Source organism: Strigops habroptila, chromosome Z, assembly GCF_004027225.2.
Source record: "Strigops habroptila isolate Jane chromosome Z, bStrHab1.2.pri, whole genome shotgun sequence".
Lineage (NCBI taxonomy): Eukaryota > Metazoa > Chordata > Aves > Psittaciformes > Psittacidae > Strigops > Strigops habroptila.
This window is the reverse complement of record NC_044302.2, coordinates 51,476,701-51,500,444: the sequence shown is the minus strand read 5'-3', so window position 1 is coordinate 51,500,444 and position 23,744 is coordinate 51,476,701. Positions and strand designations below refer to the sequence as shown.

The window sequence follows — 23,744 nt, the reverse complement described above, 5'->3', positions numbered from 1 at the left end:
AAAACCATGGAAATGGGGAAAAAAACAAATGTTCTGTAACAGCTGTTCCCTATAGCAAGGGGAAGGTGCAAACCCTTGGGGCTCCCTTGCATTACGTTCCCTTTAGGGCTCGTTGTTTTCTATTGTTTGCTGTGCGCTGCGGCATCCTCTCTTTCTAGAGTAGGAAAGGCAGTGTGACACCTAGCTGGCTGAACTCGTCTGGGCATGGAAATCTTCACCCTTGTAAACTTGCTCTCTCAGCTCCTCCTGGCATAGCTCCTTTCCTTATTGTATCCCTAACCCAAAACAGGGTGAAGGTCAGTTGCCTAAGATCCAGGCTTATAATTTCCGGATGGCTCTCCTCTGCTGCAACAGAGGTACAAATTTGTTTTAAAGCCAAGAGCTGAAACACCAACGGCTTTAGAAGGTGAAGCTTTCGAAAAAGAAAATGTAATTAAAAAGCATTTGCAGAAACTTTGTCAACCAGTTAAGATTCTTTTCTAGACCTGTGTGCAATTCTCTGTCACATCTGTGTGTCTGCATATGTCAGACTTTGAAATTTATGGTAGAGTACATCTACTATTAATAACATACAGGCTAGTAGATCCCTCAGTGGTCCATGCACCAGCTCAGTCCCGTGTTTGGTAACAACACAGGGATTAAGTGAAGCTGAATCTTTGTGCAATGCTAATGCTGGAGTAGGTTTCACCCAAGATTAGGGAAGCACCTTGGTGTGCCTTGTTGCTTCTGCGTATGTATGTGCAAACTGAGCTGAAGTAATAATGTTAAAGGAGTTGCTTTTAAAGGTTCCTTTTTTCTTTTTAATTGAGATCAGACATCATGGATTGACATCTCTGAAAGCTGCCAAGTTTCAGAGCAATTTGCCAGCAGCTCCTCTTTTCCCTTTGTACTATGGTTTGTGTAATTCCCCCTCCCCCGTTTGTCAGCTTTCTTTTCCTGTTCAGAGTTCTCACGTGAGTTTCCATTCGGCGTTGCCCTGACAAGAATGTTGCTTGTTTTGTTGCTTTCCAGACTTGAAACTTCGGGATTTCCTGATTGACAATGAGACATTCTCAGACTTCCTCCATCATAATGTGTCCATGCCATCATCTGCAGTGCAGGATCTACTGGATGCAGATGTCAATCTCCAGCAGGTAAAGAGCATTTTCAACTACTACCATAATGTTGGTCTACTGTTTCATCCACAGTGTAGGACCGCTCTGTGCTAGGTGTTCTACGAACACAGAGGAAAATTTAATCCCACCTTCTCTCTTCCCTCTTACCTTTAATTTAATGTCTTATGTGGTTATAAGCTGTAAAATGATGCTGAGATGTGTGGAAGGATGCATTTGAGTATTATGGAGTACGAGTGAGTACTGATCGAAAATGAAACTCCTGAGTGCTCTCATGATGGCCTTCATAAAGATAGGCAGTGGAGACCCTGTCTTGGGATGGCTGTCTGCCATGTCAAGCTTGGAACATGTGTTTTGCTAGGCGGAGTGAATTAGTCCACTAGCATCCTTTCTAATGTAGAAGTCAGAACTGGTTCCTTCAGACTTCAAAGGAAGAGCTGTGATTTTCTTAAGGAAGTGCAAAAGGTGATGTGCAAAAGGAGGATGAAATCCATTCTGCTACCCAACTCCAGACTAGATCTTCTCTTTAAAGTGGAGTTGATAAATAGTTCTTTCAGACTTCATTTTCATGAAGTTACAGATGCTGTCCCCCTTTGCACACGTTGTCTCATTCTTCAATGAATTCTATCAACCCATCTGGTTTAGTGTAGTTTGATAATTACTCCTAAAAGTTAAAGATATGTTCTACTAAAATGTTGAAGACACCATGGTTTCAGATGACTTGAAATGGTTGCACAGAATTGGCTTGGTGTGACTGGATGTTTTAGTTTAAGGGGATAGGCAGAGTCATTGTTCTAGGGTCACATGTTATAGACCTCACTGCGTTTGGAAAGAGGGACTTTTCTCCAAAAGAGCTTAAAATCTGAGCAAATAAGGTGGGCAGACACAGAGGATGGTGGAAGGTTTGGTCACCTTTACTTTTTTGACTGAGCATCAAAGCACTGGGAGACACTGGTTTTCTTTATGTCCGCCCAGGGAAGCTGCTTTAGACTCACCTCAGGTCTCCTGAGTATTATTCTAGAGCCACAGGAATACCCTCAGCATGGCTACAATGGCAATAGTATCTCTGCTGGCAAAAAACCTCACCCAAACTGTTTCAAAAGGCCAGCCTTTTTGATACGAGAGTTATCTCATTTATTCAGCTGAGTTTGCAGCATGGAAACATCCTATTTTTGGCATATGGATGCAAACTAAAGTTAAAGGTTTGCACAAGTATTGCATTATAAATCTCTTCCTTCTCCTATCAGTTCCATCTGCTTGTTTTCTGAACATAGTGCATTTTTTTCCCCCTGGACTGTTGATGCCCTTTTGGTTCTGAAAGATGAGAAAATTCGCAGGCTTACCAGCGTGATTCAGGAACTGCAAACTCCTCTGAGATGTAGATCGATCCTCTTTAGTTCTAAGATAAAAAAAGGTAGTTTTTTTTTTTTTTCTTTTCCACTGGTACATTATCTGCCCTGAAATACTGCAAAATGTTTCGCTCAGCAGTGAGTAAAGAGATACGTTAGAGGAAGGCAGAAGGTGATCCTGACTCAGAACAGCACAGAAAATGTGCCAGGCGGATACCTCTACAGAGTTTGGACACAGGTCTTTTGCCCTTCACATACATTTGCCAGACTTGTGTCTGGTCACAAGCCTTGTTTTGTCTCTGTGGCTCAGTTCCCAGAAGACTGAAAGTTAGGCAATGTCTGTACCCTTGGTTGGAGGAAATGGCTGCTGTGAAGAACAGAATCACTGCTGCTCTGTGCAGGTTTGTAGAGAGGTGCAGAGAGACCTGCCTGCCCCAGGACTTCTCCCCTGTGTACCCAGCAGGGAAACATGTTTTTTCTTGGAATTGGGTTGTACATGGGTCAGGGCTGCGCAACCTGTAGAGAAGAATGCCCTCTTACCTCTATCTAGAAATGTTATGAATGGTTAGTTTTTTCTAGGAGATAACCAATTTTGTGCTATGAATCTTACACAGAGAGAGACTTACATGATTTCTCCACTTTTCCAGGTCTTTTTATCCGGTTACCGAATGCAAGTGCAAGATCTCTGCAATAGATCAGCACTGTCTGAATTTCTTACAATCCAAAATCAGATGGTGGCCATGGACTCTGAAGCCTACATTTGTACCTTGCCAAAGGAAAAACTCCATGCAGCCGAACAAGCCTTCCGTGCTAACCTGAGTCCTTTGAAGCCCCTTCAGGTGAGTCCTCTTGTCCCGCCTGTGAGGGGCTATTGTTGACACAGTGACATTTCCTAGGGCTTTCAGTCTAGGAATTCATCCCTGCGTTTCCAGAGTGAACTGTTCATTGGAAGTAAGAAAGACGAAAGATTGTGTTTATCACTGGAGCATGAACAACATTGCTTCTTCCTGTCATTCTTACCCTTCCTGTTGCAGTATAGTATTTGCAGAGCATGAACATATGTGGTCTGCAATTCAGTTTGTCAAGAGAAAAATATTTATGCTGAGTAGTAACAAACAGGCTCTTGGTTGTGTCTGTATTTTGGTCAGATGTTGTGTCTTGGCTGGAATGAGCCCTCTGCCCCTATGATGGGTCCACTGAGCGCAGAATTTTCTAGCCACAGTCTTTGAGTATGTTCAATTCATACAAAGAAGGCTCAAGTTCTAAAGTCCTGTTTCAAAGATTGACCAGCTGAATGGGGTTTGGAGCAAGAATTCATTGAACTCCATGAAAATATGTTATTTAGGGGTGACTGGAGCAGATTCAGCTGTTTATCTAGGAAACCCCAGTGATGCTTTGTTATATGTCCACTATATCTGGTAAAATACAAAAGCTTGAGGAAGTTAGTGCTGGAAATATCAGTAGAGAAGAAGGGACCACAGAACCCACTCTCTTACCCTCTAAAACAAACACTCTATTGTCTGCTGTGGAAGAAATAAACACTTCGGCTGTGCACGTTTCCAGATTTGATGAGCCTTTCAGGACAGAAAGTCATGTACCACTTGCTTGGCTTTGTCCCCAGTCAAAGAGGGTCATTATCAAGTACTGGAATCATATTACTGTTCTGCACAGTACATAGTGGTCAGTACTTCTTTCCACAGCTCATCTTCTGTCTTCCACGTGCCCTCCATGTGTATTTTTTCTTTCCTGATTGTCCCCATAACAAAGATGGGCTGTTTGAAAATGAATAGTTATAAGTGGTTTCTTGTGTTCAGTTAGATGCATGCATTTGCTTTAAATCTTTCAGAGATGCTAGAATTCTGGAGTCTGAAGGGGGTGAAAATAGCCAGCTATAGTACAACTCAGTATTGGTCTTCTGGGCCCTCTGGAAGCTCAGTCTGGCTTTTCTCATTCGTGGCAATCCCTACAATTTAGATGACAGAAGTAGGTACTGAGTGTATCTGTGTTTACATCCATATTGTTTGTTTGTGAAAGAAAGCAGTCAGCAGCCACCCTGTGCCACTTGGCAACAGCAAAGTATATTAAGACATTATGTGCAATTTTGGGGGACTTCTCAGAAGCTGGCTCATGATTTTGGCCTCAGAGGGAAAAAAGCTTGAGTCCAGAAGCCAGCAGTTCTAAACCTGCTGTATACTGTACACCTTGTAAAGGTTCACGATTCTCCTCAGAAAAATGTCACAGGCTACCCTCTAGTTAAGCTTCTGTAATGCGTCAGTGAATGAAATAAAACCTGACTGGCTTCAATGTCGCTAGACAAAATGCATAAATTAAATCTAGGATCATGACCAGCACATTTGTAACTTAGTGTTTTCAAAAGCTAAGAAGTGCCTTGACCTGCAGTACCATCTTTGAACAAAGAAGGAACTTTCTGTTCATGAACAAAGGAGGCTTTTGACATAGTTTATCATTAAAGGCATTGTGGGTCAAATCTTGGACATGCACACTGAAGATAGCATGTACCGTATCTACTACAGAGCCTGTAAACCAGTGCTAACAATTTGCCCAGAAATTTCATTTTAATTTTTTTGCTTAATCTGCTTGATATACTTCACAGTATGGCACTTCAGTGAGTGAAAGTAAGGACCAAATCAAATGTAGGTATAAAGCAATTTAGAGGCCTTTTTTTTTTTTTTTTTTTGCTCATGTAATAGGATCTGGGCTCCACTAGCTGCAGCATTCTGTGATTTATGGAGAGGCAGCATCTTAATATGATTAGGTCAATACAATTGGGGTGAAAATGACTTGCAACTGTGTGCAATAACTGTGTAAATTCAACACCAAAGGCTTAAATAGTAATACAGGAGGTTTTGCCACTGGGGCAGTAGAGCAGCTGTAATTTCTGGAACTATCTTAATCCAGAAGACTCAGGCCAGCATCTACCTGCTTGTTCCTGCCTCTGTACATTCCCATTTGTTGTTCCCTCTGCAAGACGACGCAGTACATTACATCATGGAATTGATCCAGATTAGAAGTGACTGACCTGGTTGTGTGCTTACACAAACATTTGTGCTGAAACGTGAAGGGGAGGGTGCAAGATTGAGAACCCAGTGGACAGGGCGTATGTGTGTGTGCGGGCTGAGACCCTGATGTCAGCACCAGCGTCTGCCAGTGTGTGCATTTGCAGCCTGAGGGAAGCTGTAAGTGTTCTAGGTAATTTACAACAAACCAGTAATTATTAGCAAATTACAGACGGAGCACAGTTTTGAAAAAGAAATTAAAGTGCATGCATGGTGAAATACATGAGCTCTAAATGTCACGGCACTGTTAAGGATGTTTTCTTTTTAAAAGGAAGGCAAAAAAATACATACTTTTCTTTACATACCTGTTCATCAGTTCTATCCAAAACAGCTTGAGTGTTGCCCAAAATGCCATAGCACAGTTAAGAAAAAGAAAGACTTCTGATTAAAATTTTCCACTAGGATTTCTAGCTCTGCCACCGATTCTCTGTCTGACTTCAGTTTAGTTCTGTAGCATGAGAAAACAGAGCCAAGCACATAGAGGCATGGTGGGGGTTAAAGTGTGTCTCCTTATTACTTCTTATGTAAGAACCTGTTTGGGAAGCCTGTTCAGATAAAAATCCAGCAGAATATCCAGGAGTGATCACAAGGCACCAATGCACAGGATCAGCTTTCCTTATTGACTATTCACTCTACTAGAAGCAACAAGTGTCTAGAAAAGTCAAATTTGCTTTTCCAAGACACACAGTTTTCATCCATTCTATGAAGCTTTTTGGCCAACGAGTACTGCGGGGCATAGGACATCTTGTACAGGCCCCTTGTGGACACATCTTCTTGAGATTTACCTTGCACCAGGTGTACTCAGTGAGACTGTGAGGCAGGAGAAGCTGGTTTGAGAGCAACAGTGAAACAGTACCTCTGATTGCATGCACACAAATTTCCTTTCTGGCTTTCTTCCTGTGCCAGGCCAGCAGTTGTCCCATGGAAGAACTACACAGTTTGCAAAAGGCACCTACGGTCAGCAAGAGCAGTGGCAATAAGTCAGAGATGTCCCACTGGACTGGTGTTGAGATGGGTGGGGACTGTTTCCTATCATAATAAGACCTGTCTGTGGGACAGCTTTGCCTCTGCAAAATTATTTGGGGGGAAGGTTAAATGACAAAGACAGTTCAGATTCGTCCTGTGGGATTTCATCTCTGCAGCGCTGCCTCAGAAGGCCTTTGCCACACTCACTTCCAGTGGTGTGAGTCTGTAATAAGTCACAAATGTGTTGTGGCTTGTGTACTATAGTGGTCCTTGAAGGAGTGTGGATAAACTAATGAAAATCTGGTTGTTTTTTCCTTCCTTTGTAATACGGGTGGTATTTTGTCATATGGTTAGCATGAACTGAGCATTGAATAATAAATGCATTCCAGTTGAAAAATGGCTTTAGAAGAGGTCTCTTAATGTAAATATATGCTGCAACTGAACTTGTGGCTTTCCTTGCTCTTTTGAGAGTGTTTCCAGTCAAGGACAATGATGTCATACTTTTAAGCAGCTGCACTTTGGGACTTTGACTCCCAGGAAACAAAAGCAGAAGCTTTAAAGCACATGACTTTTCTGCAAAGTGCAGTGTAAAGTTTCTGCTGAGATCAGTATAAAGTTATAATAATTCTTTCAAAGCAAACATGGCACAGTGCTCTTATTGAGCAAAACCAGTTAGCTTTATTATGCAGACATTGTTTTTTGTTCACAACATGAATTTTGTTGTGACCTCTCAGCACTTGAAACATATGCATGTTAAAGAAACACACTCCTGCATGTTAAAGAAACAGAGTTGTCCATACCTTCTAGCAAGAGCTGACAGGTGGACTTATTCAAGGCTTGTCTTGATTGTGCAGTCAACTCTAGTCATCTCAAGTACTTGTCTCTATTTTGAGTCTTGTAGCATGCATGTATAGAGTACACTCGGTGCAATCCATACCTCAAGAGATTATGATGCCAGCCACTAACACAGTAATTGTATGGGGCACCTCTGTTCAAAACCTGCTAGAGCTTTGTCTTTCCACAGTGTGACTGGAAAGGGTAGGTGATGGGGGTTTTGCAGCGTTTCACTGTAAGATTAGTCACTGTCCATCCATATCCCACACCCTCAATGCTGTCCATACACAACCCCGTGATGTAGTCCTGACACGTACTGAAGACAGTCTCACAGTGCGACCAACCTTCCTGGAGCTGCCCAGAATCTGGAGGACTCTTACGAATGTAATGAACTACTTTACTTGATAAGCCACAGAAAAAAGTTATTTTCGAGGGAAATGCATCTATTCAAAGAAGATTGGCCACTTTTAACTGATTTTTGTCATTGTCTCTGGAGATACGACTTGAGAGACTCCCTGAGTGGGCTTTTGAGTGCAAAGGGTGGTGGTAAAGAAAGCAAAATTCCCTCCAGAGCAATGGAGTCATTGCAAGTTCTGATGAGAAATGAACTTGGAGTGCTGTGAATTTGTTAGGGAAGAAAGGTTGGGGTGGTGGGGTGTGAAAGGATAGGTGGGTTCTCCTCACATTTCAGGGTAAGTTTGCAAGATCTGTGAATCACCTAAGACTTGCATAGTGGGCCAGACCAAAGTCCTGTTCAGCTCAGTGTCCCCTGAGTGCTAATCCAACAGTGTCGCATAATGGAGACATGTAAAAGAATCTAGCCATGGGTCAAGTATCTAACAACATTTTGTCAATGTAATGTCCTATTAGTCAGTAGCTTGCAACTCAGACTTACTCAGCTACTGCTAGGATCTTGGTGTTCAATAGCACCTGGTAAGCTTTTTTCCTTTAATGAATTCTTTAGAGTCTTTCTCAAACCCACATTTTCTCAAACCCACAATGCTTTCGGTACCTTCAGCATTGCACAGTATCTACTGAATTTCTCCATTTTGACCAAGTTCTGTGTGCAGTAGCTCCTTTGGTTTGTTTTAAACTGATCTTTTCACTGGAAGCCTTCTAGTACTGTATGATGAGGCGCAGTGAATAATGATCCCCTATTCCCATTTTATGTCCCACTTGTAATTCTACAGACCTCTGTCATAACCTCTGTTTGTCCTTACAGGTCCCATTGGAAGAACTGTAGTTTATTGTTCTTCCTTCAGAAGCCATTCTTATCTTACGTCATACTTGTGGCCTTTTCCTGTACTTAAGTTCCTTCAGAGATGGAGCACCCAAAATTGCACATAGTACTTCAGAAGCAGGACAGCACTGTAGATTGATGTTGAGCTGTCTTACCACTGTAATTCTAACATCTTTCTGTGTGGCAGTACCTAGGTCAGAGCCATCAAAGGGTATCTTAAGGTATAAAACTGTCTTCTCCCTATGTACTGTACTTTGCAGCACTGAATTTCATATAATATATGCAATAATTTATACCAGTGTGATAGCATGAGACCTTTCACTAATCCTTTGCAACTGGCTTTTAACTTCTCACTGTTCTGAGCCAATTAGTATTATCAGAAAAGTCTTTCTCATCCACACTGTTCCTGAATCACCTCCGAATACACTGAACAACACAAATCTATGTAGAGCTTGATAAGGTATATGGAGGTGAACAAACACGTCTACTGTCAGGCATTAATCTAGGACTTTCTACCTCGTCATGTTGCTGAAGTGGTAGTGCAGCCGTGTAGCCTTGATATTTTCCGCCTATATTTCTTTAAATATGTATTGAAGGTCTTAACATGTGAGGAGTTTGAATTTCTTTTCTTTTAGCCCTAATGATATGTCTTGATTTATCTGAATCATAAGGACTGTGTTTAGTAGAAATCCACAGAGGTCAGAGAAACCCGCCCTGAATTTGCAGCTGTCTTTGGAGCAGGCACTAACTGTGCACTCAGAAAAGTTAGCTGGGTCTTAAATGCCCCAAGCAGATCAGTGGAGCAGTACCTATTTATAGCATCTGGCACCAACCAGGTCTTATCACCCTCCAGCAAATCAACTGGTACAAGTGAAAGCCTCCAGACTTTGTTTCCACAAATTACCCCAGGAAAGATGTGAAAATGGAAAGCTTAAGCCCAAAAGATGTGTGCTAAAATGAAGGGCCTTGGCTATTCCTCTATGTGTCACAATGCTCTAACTTTAGCATGCTTTCAGATGCTGCAATGTGTAGCTGCGAATGTGAAATCTTAGGAAATTATTTTAATCTTCATACCCTTGAAACATGGATTGTGTCCAAATATTACCTATGCAAGATAATCCAGATATGTGAAAAGACAGGGAAAAGAACCCCACAAACCAAAACCCAGGCCCACTGGTTACATGTAGAGCAACCGGAAACAAGGAGTTGTCTTCAGTGTGACTCTCTGCTAGAGCAAATATTTTCCTGAAAGCTGTGCCTTCCACTTTTGGAAACCTGTCAGTCTTGTTCTTGTGGTGACGGTGAGTGTCAGCTGTTTCATGGAAGCTGGTTGTTTTAAAATACATCCTTAGTTTAGATAAAAACCATCCAGTCCTGATGGAAGGACTTGAGTGATGAAGATGATGAACATTGCATCAGAAGTTCTCTGTATCTGAGCTGGTATTTGTGGAGTCCCACTAAAAGCTTGTGTCTTCCAACTGGCCTTTTCCTCTCTTGTATAGACTTGCATTCAGTTCTTAGCACTGGCTGGCAGAATTTCAGGTCTGTTCATGTGCTGTCCTGTAGGCTGTGCTTGTTTTGTGACCTGGAATGCAAGCCGTCCTTTGCACTGTAAGTGTACATGCATGCATTTAGCATTTTATTGGGATGGTTCTGGTTATACCATCTGTGTACCGAATCTGTGAGGAAGGAAAGGGGTGTCCCCATCACATGGTGGGGCGCTGAAGGCCACGGCATTGTAAGCTCAAGGTTGCACAGAAAGCCAGCTCTGTCTTTCCCATCAAGCACTTTGCTATGTAAACAGTCTGTACTACTCTTCTTTACAAGAATGTTTACAAGAGTTAATTTCTTTGTGCCGTGCAGTAACTTCTAGTTTCTTTTTCTTTCTTTCTGCAGAGACTTTCTTTTAATTCATCATTGTGGGACCTGTCAGAAACAGTGGAAGCTCTGAGAGCCAGCCTTCGGAAGCTTGTTAAAGAGGTAAGGAGGGACTTCGTGTCAGGTGAATGCATCACCTTGGTTGCTGTCTTAACCTGCAAATTGAGTACAAGCATGTGTCGCCTTGGTGTAACTCAAAAATCAAATCCCTCGCTTGCTTTGGAGCTCCCCCCATCCTGCAGCCATTCTGTGTGTCTGTAGAGGTAGCACGCACTTTGCAACCCGTTGGCGCTTCCCCTTACAAACACCAGAGGAGTTTATCAGATGTGTGGCTAAAGATTTGGGTCTTCACGGTGGGAGCAGGAATTAATACTTTTTCTGTGGGTTTTGGCTTCTCATCAGTGGCACAGCTGTTGGGCTTGCAATACATGTGCTATCTAGCAGTGCCTTGCAAACTGCATGTAAGGTTTGCCTCCTTTCTATTTTTTTCACTCAGTTGCCAACTGTGTCAGGGTTGTTACTCGGTTGTAGGTACTGCTTTTTGGGTGTGGTGAAGATATAGCATACGGAAGAGATGTTATGGCTGTTCCAGTCTAAATTAGTAGCTATAGGCTACTGTTTGCTCTTTGACTAGCTTTCTGAGGGAGAGATTGTTTTCCAGTCATTGTGGGGCACTCAGTGCAATGGCATCACGACACGGGCTGAGAAGAGCTCTGGCAGAGCATCATAGCGATTTACAAAGTGATATTATAGAGACTGCAAGTATTTGATTTTGCAGGTGAGATGATAGATTAAGAAAAAGTCCCGTGTGCCTAGCATGAATCAGAAGTCCAAAACTTGAGGGGGGAGGGGGCTTGAGCCAGCAACTTGTCTTAGTTGCTTTTTGGCTGGCTCTGACTTTGGCGTGCTGCTACCAGACAGCCTTTTTTCTCCCTTGAAGCCGAAATCGCAGCCATCTAAACTAAACAACGCTGCCGCCGCCGCCTCCTCCTCCCCTTCTCCCGTCTTCCGCGTTCGCAGCAGAGGAAGGGAGCCGAGCGCGGTGAACGGCAGTAACCCCTGGGAGCAAGCACCAGGGCGGGTCACTTCAGGTTAGCTTGCGCTCCACTCCCACGGAGGGGCAGCTGCCGGGAGCCAGTGCCGTGCCAGCCAACAATTCCTGGCACGCATCCCTCTCCAGTCCCACAATCTGCCGCCGGGTCCCCTTTACAGTGAAACTAAGACGATTCCACGATCAGCTTCGGCTAAGACCGTGGCAGGGCTCTCGCTGCTCGCAGGCAGGCTGCCCTTCAGAGTTTGATTACAGCTGTTTCCCGTTGCGTCACTTCAGCTCGCCTTTTTTTCTCGTCTAGGATAAAAATAATTGAAACCATGTGATACTCAGTTTGCTGATGTGGCCGAAAGCGTCCCAGGGTAACGTGCCTTTTGCTTGGCAGCTGTTTTGGGTAGGACTACCTTTTATTCTGTCCTATTGCTGTGCAAACAAAGGCAGCTATTTTCCTCTGTGTACCGCGTGAGCTGCTCCAGATGGCTTGACCGAAAGTTACTTATTGTCTGGCAGGCCGATTTCTGTGTGAAAAGGAGGGACTTGCTCCCTTGTTTCAAAGGGCAGCAGCTTGAGGGGGTGGAGAGACCTATTGTTTGTGCCATGTCTAGGAGCCTTTCTAGCAAGGAATTTTAATTAAAGAATGGTCTGAACGAAATATTTGTCTCTGAGTACGGGGATTGATTTGATCTGTGCCCCTGGGCTCTTTAAATCAACCTAACAGGGCAATTTAAATGGTGAGAGCAAGGGCAACTATTAAACACTTAGAAAGCCAGGTCTGATATCGGAGAGAAACAGCTCAGTAACCTTTAAAACATGGGATACTTGCTTCTAGCATCTCTGCATGTCAATTGCAAAGTTATTGGTGCCGAAGATGAAACAAAGCTCCTTGCTCAAACTGTTTTAAAATTATGTGCAAAAAATGTATTTGATAATGCAGTCCCTCTGCAAGATGATTAATACCTCATACTTTCCTGGGAATTAGCTACACTTCCTATTTGTGTGCCTTTGCTCATGTTAGGGAGATGATGGTACTTCAGCTAAATCAGTTGACTTTCTGCTGAGGAAAATTTTACCTGAGGTACCAAAAAATCCCCCAGGTGTCCCTTTGAATTGAACACTCAAAACTGCCACACCTGAAATGCAGCCGTGGCCTGTTGGGTGTTGAATCAACAAATCCAAAAATCCACATGAGCATATGTAACCAGCAAAGGCTGTTGTGACATTATTTTTGTTTTCATTCATGTCCCACGATGCTGGTATCCTGTCAGTCACCCTGAACCTGTGGAGCCAGATTGAGTGGCACCAGGGTGCAGGCAAAGACAGCAGTGAGTAGAGAGGAAATGAAAGTATACTTGAAGCAGTCACTCCGGACAGACATATTGAATCCCCAAGCTTTAGCTGTTCTTACAGCTGTCTTCTACCGTATCAACGTGTCATGTGTTTTCAGGCAGCTAAAAGTAGAGGCTCCCTGTGTGACACATAATGGCTGCTGTTCAGCATCCAGAATTTCTGTCCAGGTGTTGGCACATCTAAGCAGGCACAGAAGAACATGAAGGGCCAGGTTTGCCTCCCAGTGTAAGGCCACGCATTCTGGGCATGCTTTCTTTGGGTGAATTTGGATTGAGCTGTTCCAGCACAAAATCGCCTTCTGCATTGTTGCTGGCTGGCTTTGTCCTAGACTTCTGTTATCTGCTTTTCATTTAAATAAAGGTGACAAAACTAATACGCAGTGAGCAAAACTGGCAGATGGCCTTTGGCTGACTCTGTTATTGTCTCTGAAAATAGGGCAGTTGGGCCACAGCATCTGAAGTTGTTTCTGAGATGCAGCTGGTGAGCAGTTACAAATAGGTGTCTCAGCAGCTCTGCTTGCCCTTTTTTAGTACATGTTGCTGTTCTGGGCAGCACAGCAAGAACATCCAAGTTAATGTCACCCAATATTTCAGTAGCAGTCAAGGAATCAAATCAAATGCTAGAAAGATTTAAAAAGGGATAGAGAAGCAGCTGTAAAATGTTACCATGATACTATATAAAACTGTGGATTGTCCATCTGATATGGAATACAGGTCTCGATCCTTCATCTCCAAAAAGGGGTAGCAGAACTGGAAACAGTTCAGAGAAGGGCATTAGGACATTTAGAAGTAGACTGACTTTCACACAAGGAACAAGGGAGTAGGCTGGGACTTGTTAGCTTGGAAAAGAGATGAGTTGGGGATGTGACAGAGGTCTAAGGAATTGAGTGGCCCAGGAAAAAAGACATAGGGATTGAATGTTGTCTCTTCCAGTGCAGAAAACATGGCACCAAATGGAGCTAAGCATAGCCAAGTTAAGGAGAGGAGAGAGGAGGTTCTTTCCAGTGAATGTGTTTGGTGTTAAATGCTTGTGGATGTTCAGAACTCTAGGAGTTTACCATGGAATAAATTCATTGAGGGTTAGGAAATACAAGTTCCCCAAGCTGAAAATAAATAGCAGCTGGATGGTTGCTTGGAGAGGTATCCTACTTTCTTGCCCTTGCCTTGTATTTTGCTAACATCCACTTATTGTCACCATCACAGAGATTACTGAGATAAACAGACTTCTAGTCTGTATGTACACACCTCTGCTGATGTTCTTACATCTCCAAGCAGAGAGCGGTGCTTGAGTGTACCATGAAACCGGTGCTTATAGAGGTGCACTGCTCTTTCCCTTATGCTGAACTTGGCTGTGTCTCTGAGTATGGCAACATTAATGCAGTGAGTGTCTCACGCTGAGAAGCTGGTGGTTTTGTTTATGACACATTGCAGGTAGATGCTTATGCCAGACAGATGAGCCTGGTGTCAGGCCGGTAGGGCAAGAGAAGGCTCCTTGCTGTGGCTAGCTGTGTCCACAGCTCATGCTGTGATCAGGCTCCACGCTGCAGCTGCGCTTGTTTTCAAGGGTTTTCTGGGAATGCTGTTGACAATGGGGCAGGGAGGTGCTGAGGCAGGGACAAGCAATACCAGTGTAGGAGGTCAGACTGGCTGCTGGAGTAAATCAGTGGAGTCTTGCTGACCTTGGTGGAATTGTGCTAGGTGGCACTGCTGTGGCCTGCAGCTCATCCGTGGCTATGTCCCATGGGTTACACTCCCTTCATGTTGTTCCTTGCTCCATCTTCTGACTCAGTGCACCCCACCTCACTCGGCATGAAGGGGGCTCCACTGGAATGTGAGCTGTTGAGCAACCGGGAGGAGAAGCAGCTTCCATGTGAGAGGGCAGGAGCCATCCACAGAGCTGGAGGAGAAATCTTGAGAGTAAAGTTTGGCAAGGGCACATTCCTTATGCTTGCATGTACAGAAGAGACTTCTTTCTCTCTATGTTCTCCCACCGTGGCAGGGAAAAATGTGTTTTTCCTGGTCTTTACTGTTGAGGTTGTGTTCAAGGTGATTCTCCTCTGTTCAAAAACAGATGTGTGATTTGAAAGAAAATGGCAGGATGTCCTTTTGCTGATCCTATTTATCCCTGTTTCCACTCTCTTCTCCTACCTTCCCCTCCAGTTGCTGAGCATGAAGAGCTGGAGTGACATGAGGCAAGAGGTGATGTTTCTGACCAATGTGAATGCCTCAAACTCCTCTACGCAGATCTACCAGGCTGTGTCACGAATTGTGTGCGGCCATCCCGAAGGTGGAGGGCTCAAAATTAAATCTCTTAACTGGTATGAAGATAACAATTACAAAGCGCTGTTTGGAGGCAACGGCACTGAAGATGATGTAACTAACTTCTATGATAACTCCACAAGTAAGTGTAACTGTGGCATGGCCTAAGGTCCCATCTACTTTGTGGTTGTCATCACTAGTGTTTCCCAAACTTCCACAGATGAAATCAGGTGGTCCTCAGGGACAGCATACCTTCTGCTGTTTCAGAAGGACATGCCCATGATGCCTTCTGTGCACATGCCCTTAAGGCCAGCAAGGATATCAGCATGCAAGGGATTTCCAGGGGCTTTGTGCAGAGTCCGCAGAAGGGTGTGCAGCTGACCTCCTTCGAGGGCAGAGGGAGCACAGACACGTGCAGCCTTTGGAAATCTGGCCTTTTCTGGACAAATTTTGTTCGTGCCACACAGTGGGGTTGTGGGAGTGGTGCAGAACCAGCAGTGTGGCTCTTAGTGCCGGAGGCTACCTGGGTACATGTTTTTGGGGCAGACTGTGGAGGCTGGGACTGAAAAAAGGGGCTTTTTGTGGAGCTTTGCAGTAGAGGAGGGGTTTTGTTGTCTGACAAATGCTGTGCTGTCAGCTGTGGTTGTCCTTGAAGCCCACACAAATGGGGCACATAGCTTCTGCAGTTGTTGCTGTGCTGTTCAGCCACTCACCTTTGTCCTCTCCTCCTCAGCACCTTACTGCAATGAACTGATGAAGAACCTGGAATCCAGCCCGCTTTCCAGGATTATCTGGAGGGCTTTGAAACCGTTGCTGATTGGGAAGATCTTGTACACTCCAGACACACCAGCTGTAAGGAAGGTCATGACTGAGGTAACTCTAGCCTTATCCTCTGATACATAGAATGAGGTATGTGCTCTGGCTGAGCTGCACTAGTTAAATTGGGCCCAAACACAAGCCTAGAAAGGATTGCCTGCAAAGCACAGCCTCCCTAGTTTCTCACCTCCTGTGCACTTGGTCTTGAATGCTCAAGGAGAAAAGGCCAGGCTGAACTCTTCTAGACTTCGCTAGAACCTTTCCTGGTCATGCCTTTTGATTATGCACAGGCTTTGCATCTCTGATGTAGGATATAGGAGTGGGAAAGACCTTGATAGGCCTTCAGGTGTCCTTCCTCTGCTCCACTGCAGGCTGGTCAGCGGATCCTTAATCATTGCTGATTGTGGTTTACCTAATGTGCTATCTAATTCCTCAAGCTCCCTCAACAAGACTCTTCTAGCACATGGGGAGTGGCTGCCTCTGTGTGCCCTTCATCTCCAACACAGAGTCATTCACCACCAAGGCTTGAAATGCAGTGCTTAGCCACAGGCATCCACACTCCCTGTTGTTGTTTTTCTTACAAGTGCACTTGATTTTCTCTACTCTGGTCCTTGCAGAAGCTGAACTGCTGTTTGAATATAAGCAACACTCAGTACTTTGGTTGGCAGGTCAATGCACCCTCTCAGCCTGACGTGGATCTCTGCCAGCTTTAGGAAATAACCTTCCTCTCCTCTTTGCCAACAGGTGAACAGGACATTCCAGGAGCTGGGTGTGTTTCGTGACCTCGGGGGGATGTGGGAGGAGATAAGCCCGAAGATTTGGACGTTTATGGAAAGTAGTCAGGAAATGGATCTCGTTCGGGTCAGTATGCTGTCCTTGCCAGAACCACCACTGTCATCCTCTGCAATAACTGATGAAATATTTATTTTAGATGGTGCTTCACTGCTGAGCTGGGCAGATAAATAGTATGGACGAGACTCCTTCTTGAAACACGTTGTGTTTGTACAAATCTTGCATTATGCTTGGCATTCCTTCCTTCATGTAACAGCCTGCTGGAAAAAGGAGCAGTGCATGTTAACACCTGCTAACATCTGCTCCTGTGGGGAAATGGGCTGCTTCTGCTACAGTGTTGCCTTAAGGCAGTATGAATATCCGGCTTGTGGTATTTTTGTAAACTGGGGACCTGTGGGGTTGTTGACATGTTCAGCTTCCTGAGCTGTGCACCTCTCCACAACAGTGGTCTCACGATAGCAGCGAAGCATGTGCTCATGTACCTAGATCAGATGCTGGAGGGTGCCAGGTGGCCTTGGGCCCTATTGGGTGCAGTAGGAACTGAATGGTTGTCATGCTAGATAGAGCTGAACCTAGATGCCTGGCAGTATCTGGCACAAATCTTGTAAAAACTTAATTTGGAGTTGCATGGCACACTTAATTTAGTAATACTTGGGTGATCATGGGAGAAGAGCAAACATCACCCTTTGGCTGGTTGCTTTGTAACGTGCCATGCATACTAGACCTTGAAGAAGGGCTGGCAGTAGTGTTTGGATTTTATAATCTTTCTGCTGGCCTGTTGGCTCCCTGGAGCATTGTGCCATGTATTAGACCTGCATTAACAGGGCATTATCTGCTTAAGTGGCTTAGCTCATTGTTGCTTCCCTCAGGTGCAACTCTGAGGTGTGGATCCCTGCACCCTGTACTGATGTCTTTGGAAGCACAGCAGTGTAAAACAGGGATCACACAGCACAGAAACAGTTGTAGCTTTTCCTGCTGTCACTGCAAAGTGGCTGGTTGGGTGTCCTGGTGCAGCTGTTATACAGAGACCTCTCCAGGTCTTTTAAGCCTTGAAGTTCATTCCTTGTTTACCCGATGTAAGGCTGTGCCGAATTGTCTTCCGTTGTACTTCCCCATCAACATGACAAACACTAGGGTCAGAGACATCATTTTCATCACTCCTGTCTCTCTGTCAGCTTTATGAAGGTTAATTCTGTAGATACTGGCATCAGGGAGGTGAGATCTGGGGCCACCAACTGTAAATTGAGCTGTTTGCTGCAGAGTGCAGACAGAAAGTCAAGGTTTGAATATTGGTTTGCAGTCCTATCCTTTGAAAAGTGAATATTGCTGCCTTTTTTTTTTTTTGTTTTTTTTTCTTTTTAATGAGCTCCAGGCTTTTCTGCTTTTTGTGTTTTATGCTGCTTGTTAACCCTGCTGGATCTGATAGTTAATTCTTGATCTTTCCAGCAGACTGGTCTCCACCTCTATATTGGTGCAGTAGCAGGGGTTCATTTGTTGTCAGCTATTGCAGTTCACACAAGCAGGACTACTTCACTGTCAGTGCCTGGGCAGCTCCCAGGCACCATCCTGTTCAGCTTAGAGATGCAGCACAGATCACTTGTACACGAATAGGCTGAAACATAGAGTTGCTTGTTTATACCTGCCTTCAAGGGAGGTTTGCTGGTTGTTAGCCACTGAGGCTGCCATGCTGCCAGGTGACTGGTCATCACCTCCCAGCTTTTTGGGTTGTGCAATATTTTTGGCATATTGCTTCCTGCTGTAGGAGAGGAAAGTGCTTTGCTTGCCCATCTCTGGCACTTCCAGTTTGATGCTAATGCAGCTGGTAACATCAGGGAAGACAACACATACCCCTGCAGTCAAGGAGCTTCACTGTTGCTACTGCACATGATGAGGCTGAGCCCCTTTCCTCCAGGTATGGTGCCCTTTCTACTGGGGGTGGCAGCATGAGCCAACCTTGAGAGACCACATGTGAAGAGAGCACAGTGCAGCTGATCCCAGTTTGCTTGGATTTTCCTCTCGCATGTTCTCCTTTGCCAGCTTGGCCTGTTCTGTTTCCCCAGTTTGCAGTGCTGTTATTGTAACTCTGTGAGCCATTGCTTTCTGGTTTGCTGGTAACAGCAGAGCATGAGGAAGCTCCTCACCTCTCCACTTCATTCTTTGTTCAGGCAGAAAATCCATTCTCAGTTTTATTGGTTAGGATTTTTACAGTTTTCTTTCTTGTGCAGGCTTTTTTTCCCCTCTCCCTGACTTCAGCTCAGCTGTGTCCTTTACAATTAATGTTCCTCTCCTGCCTTTATTTTGTCTGACCAGTGGACAGGTTTCTGCTTCAATGCCAGGTGCTTCTACCTGGACTGCACTTGTGTGATGCATTGTGCATACATGTACTGGGGCACTGGTCCATCCTAAGAAAGCCAGCAGTTAAACCAGGTGAAAAAAGCACTGTCCCAGATAGGAGAATAGAGAGCCAGGACATCACAGCTGTACCAGGGCTGCTTCAGCCAGTGTTGATGGTGCTGTGCCACAGCCCTTCTCCCAGCCAAGAGCAGAGGTTGTTCGGGAGAGGTGAGCAGAGCTTGGCAACCACCATCATCAGAATGTGTTTCTCTGTGCACACATTTCCCTCTTCTTTGTTTTGCTGATACAAGAAGACCTAGTTTGCATGTGCAGGGTGCAGAGCTGTGCGTGGCTCTCTGCTGCCCTCTCCTTGGGAGAGCGGTGACAGGACATGGAGGCAGCCAGCCAGCCAGCCCGCAAACTACACCCGATGGGTGCTTTACTGAGGGAGGCACAACCTTTGCAATGGGAGGGTAAAAGGAAGGACCCCACCACACTGATCTTCTCAGTGTGGCAGATGGCCTCTCCCTGCACCTTTTTAAAAGGCGTTTTCCCCGTAGTACTTGTTTCTATGATGAGAGACGAGGTCAAACATTAATTCTCAACAAGCATTTCTCCTTTGAAAACAAAATATCTGCAGACATTGCTGAAGAGCAAAGCTCTCTGGGACCTGCACATGCCGTCTTCCAACTGGACAGTGGAGGATGTTGCTCGGTTCCTGTCAAACCAACCTGAGGACTTTGAGACAGCAAATGGCTCAGTGTATACCTGGGTGGACGCCTTCAATGAGACAGACCGGGCTATCCAGACCATCTCCCGCTTCATGGAGGTGAGATCCTGCTCATGCGGGCAAGGAGCTGGGGAAGGCAGTGGCTTGGTCTCCACCTGCACTGTGGGTTCCTGCGAGGGGAGGATAGATGTTCCTCAGTCCAGACAGAAGTGCTCAGTCCATTCCTCATTCTGGGGAGACCTGTAGCAGCCTTTCAGTCCCTAAAAGGGACCTACAGGAAATCTGGAGAGGTTCTTTCTACAAGGGCAGGTAGAGAGAGGACAAGAGGGAATGACTTTAAACTGAAAGAGGGTAGATACAGATTAGATATTAGGAGAAAATTCCTCACTGTGAAGATGGCGAGGCCCTGGCACAGGTTTCTCAGAGAAGCTGTGGTTTCCCCATCCCTGGCAGTGTTCAAGGCCAGGTTGGATGGGGCTTTGAGCAGCCTGGTCTAGTGGAAGGTGTCCCTCCCTGTGGCAGTGGGTTGGAACTGGATGAGTTTTAAGGTCACTTCTAACCCAAACCATACTCTGATTCTATGATTTTCTGTAAATGACCAGGCTTTTGCAGGCTTGAGTGCATGTTAGAAAATACCATTTATTTATGTGCCTAAATATAGATGTAGGAACCTAACTGTAGGTCTTATTCTTGAAGTTCTCACTTTGGCCTCTCATGTGGTTTCCCACCCTGTTGTTACAGGGCGACTGAGAGCTGCTGCTTGCTTTGGCAGTCTGGCAGCTCCTGTTTCAATCTGGGGTTTTAGCTGAGGATTGTAGTGAAGCTAGCAGCTGCTTAAAACTGAGGAAGACATAGTGAATAAGGAAATTTGTTCTGCCTGTTACTTGACTGCCTTGGCAGAAGAGTGTAAACAGAAACAGGCCTTGGCTTGTCGGGGGCCTGGTCCAAAGCCTTCATGTTTCTCCACTGATTTTTAGAGGTTTTCAATCAGACCTAGTTTATGGTTAACAGAGGAAATAAGACTATCTATGAAAATCGATGCTTGGATGGGATCCGGTAGCTAGTATGGCAGTGCTGCCTGACCTCTTATCCAGAAAATACCTCTGCTGGGGTCTTTCTCAGTGATACATGTTTGACTGGCAGGTGGCCATCAAGAACCTTCTGGTTTGGTAACTTTTCCCATAAGCACTTCCAAATCTGTCCCCTTTTAGTGTGTTAACTTGGACAAACTGGAGCCTGTGGCCACAGAAGTCCGGCTTATAAACAAGTCCTTGGAGCTTCTGGATGAAAGGAGGTTCTGGGCTGGTGTAGTCTTCACTGAGATCGCTCCTAACAGCACAGAGCTCCCTCAACATGTGAAATACAAGATACGCATGGATATCGATAATGTGGAAAGGACCAACAAGATCAAGGATGGGTGAGTCCTGGCATCCTGCCTTATGAACAATTTCTCATGGGGATCTGGTGACGAGGATTTCTAATGGGAAGGTCTTGTTCCGTTGGTACAGGTACTGGGATCCTGGTCCCCGTGCTGACCCCTTTGAGGACATGCGCTATGTTTGGGGAGGCTTTGCCTACCTGCAGGATGTAGTGGAACAGGCCATCATTAGGGTGCAGACAGGCACGGAGAAGACAACAGGCGTTTATATGCAGCAGATGCCCTACCCTTGTTATGTCGATGACATGTACGTATTCAGGCTGCTCAAAGGCACACAGGAGGATTGTGGCTTGGGAGGCATGGGCTTTTGTCACTCCACAGGCATGTTTATGTCCTTACTATCAGTGGCGGAGCAATCTCTTTAGTCTTCCTAATTCCTGGAACTAGGGCACTTGCATGGTGTATTTAGAATATGTAATGACTTGCAGAGTCCCTCCCAGGAGAAGCCTGTCCGTACAGGACTTTCACATACAGAGTACATTCCCGAGATGTGGCCATATCGCCAAACCCAGTACAGACAAAAATAGCACTGGGAAAAAACGTGGAGACCTAGGCACAAGAGAGTGGAAAGACAACAGCTGAGAACAGTCCCCAAGGAAAGCAGGTCTTCGCACTTTCTCTTCCACTGAGCTGCAACTTCAGCTCCCACTCCGGGCTGGTGATGTGCTCTAGACCCATCAGCCTCACCTCATGGTGAGACACTAATCCTATGCTGCTTTGTGCAGTGAAGCCTTAGCTGTCACATGCTGCGCTAGACCTGAGTGGTACCTGAAGTTGCAATGATGTTTCTCACTCAGTTCCTGGCCTCTTTCCTTCTTTTTCTCAGATTTCTGCGTGTCATGAGCCGCTCCATGCCTCTCTTCATGACTTTAGCCTGGATCTACTCAGTAGCTGTGATAATTAAGGGCATTGTGTATGAGAAGGAAGCCCGGCTGAAGGAGACAATGAGGATTATGGGACTTGACAACGGTATCCTTTGGCTAAGCTGGTTCATTAGCAGCCTCATCCCTCTCCTGATGAGTGCAGGCCTGCTGGTGCTGATCCTTAAGGTGAGTTGGCTGGGTTGGTCTGCGGCAGCAGCATCTAGAGTCTTGAGAGCCTGCTAAACAGTTATCTGCACTGGCACGCTGAGGGGGAGTTAAGTGTGTTAGACTGTGTGTTGACCAGCAGCTTTCTGAAACATGGTTTTGGCTAGATGGCTGGAAACAGCAGGGGGTTTTGTAGTAGATTCAGTGCTCTTGAAAATGTACCACTGCTGGGGAGGCTGCTGTGCAAATTGCAGCAAGCCCAGCCTCCCCAAGCAGCAGCTCTGCAGACCTGCTTGTACTAGAGTCACCTTGGAGAGCCCTTTCAAATCCTGAGGCACCTGTTTTTCTCTTTCCAGATGGGGAATCTGCTGCCGTACAGCGACCCGAGTGTAGTCTTTGTTTTCCTCTCGATCTTTGGCATTGTGACCATTCTGCAGTGCTTCCTCATCAGCACCATGTTTTCCAGGGCCAACCTGGCAGCTGCCTGTGGTGGCATTATCTATTTCACACTATACCTGCCTTATGTGCTGTGCGTTGCCTGGCAGGACTATGTCAGCTTCTCACTCAAGATATTTGCGGTGAGTCTTGAGGAAACTGTCCTGGGTACCAGGTCTCCACCAGTATGGCACTCAGCAGCTCTCTAGCTGGACACTAATAACAAGGGGGGAGGTAGCAATGGGAGGAGATTTTCCAGTGTAAGAGGCTATCAGGGCTGGGTTTGGTGAAGAGGTTGACTGAATCTGCTGGGAGCTGCCGGAAGAGTTTTGTTTGCTTTGGTAGTAGAAGTAATTCAGCCAGACTAAGCTGCCTTGGCTAAGCCAGACTAAGCTGTGATGCTGTACCACCAGATATGCAGGCTGAAGAAACCAGCTGCCTTTCCTCTGCTCAGCAGTTCTTACCTGTCTGGAGAGGGTGGCAGTTAATGATCTCCTCCTTAGCATTAAAGCCCAAAGAGCAAGGGAAAGAAAAGAGGGAAGCAAACAATGCTGGGTGGTGGTCCAGCAGAGACTTCAGGCCTTGATTGCTGGCTGGAACCAAGACTGAGCCTACCGCTCCCTCTCTGCAAATATGGTCAGGCTCCTTGGATCTTTGGCTTCTATAAGGCTTCTGGACCACGTCTCTTAGCCTTGTGCTAGAGCTGAGCTGTCCAGTTGGAGAGTAGTTGTGGAAAACTGAATGCATGCTCATGTCTCCCATTTGTAGAGCCTGCTGTCTCCAGTGGCCTTTGGCTTTGGTTGTGAATACTTTGCACTGTTTGAAGAGCAGGGAGTTGGTGTTCAGTGGGACAACTTCTTTGAGAGCCCACTGGAAGAAGATGGCTTTAGCATCACCACATCTGCTGTCATGATGATGTTTGACACCTTCCTATATGGTGTCATGACCTGGTACATTGAATCTGTCTTCCCAGGTGAGGTCTGCTTCTGAGGGAGGATCATGTCTTCACAATTTTAAATAGAGCCTTTCACCTACTCATTTGCCAATGTGGAAATTGGG

At 45.4% G+C, this 23,744-nt stretch overlaps 1 protein-coding gene across 5 annotated transcripts in view; it reads left to right on the top strand.

Moving 5' to 3' along the window:
- Window positions 1–23,744, top strand: part of ABCA1 (ATP binding cassette subfamily A member 1) — a 94,529-nt gene that overhangs the window by 44,382 nt on the left and 26,403 nt on the right. For all 5 annotated transcript variants that reach the window (XM_030470606.1, XM_030470608.1, XM_030470609.1 and 2 more), the window contains 12 exons: window positions 1,012–1,133; window positions 3,109–3,300; window positions 10,475–10,558; window positions 15,014–15,254; window positions 15,846–15,985; window positions 16,673–16,789; window positions 19,695–19,883; window positions 20,996–21,201; window positions 21,293–21,469; window positions 22,049–22,271; window positions 22,607–22,828; window positions 23,454–23,658. In XM_030470606.1, coding sequence (XP_030326466.1) covers window positions 1,012–1,133; window positions 3,109–3,300; window positions 10,475–10,558; window positions 15,014–15,254; window positions 15,846–15,985; window positions 16,673–16,789; window positions 19,695–19,883; window positions 20,996–21,201; window positions 21,293–21,469; window positions 22,049–22,271; window positions 22,607–22,828; window positions 23,454–23,658 — 2,118 coding nt within the window. The remainder of the gene's footprint in view (window positions 1–1,011; window positions 1,134–3,108; window positions 3,301–10,474; window positions 10,559–15,013; window positions 15,255–15,845; window positions 15,986–16,672; window positions 16,790–19,694; window positions 19,884–20,995; window positions 21,202–21,292; window positions 21,470–22,048; window positions 22,272–22,606; window positions 22,829–23,453; window positions 23,659–23,744) is intronic.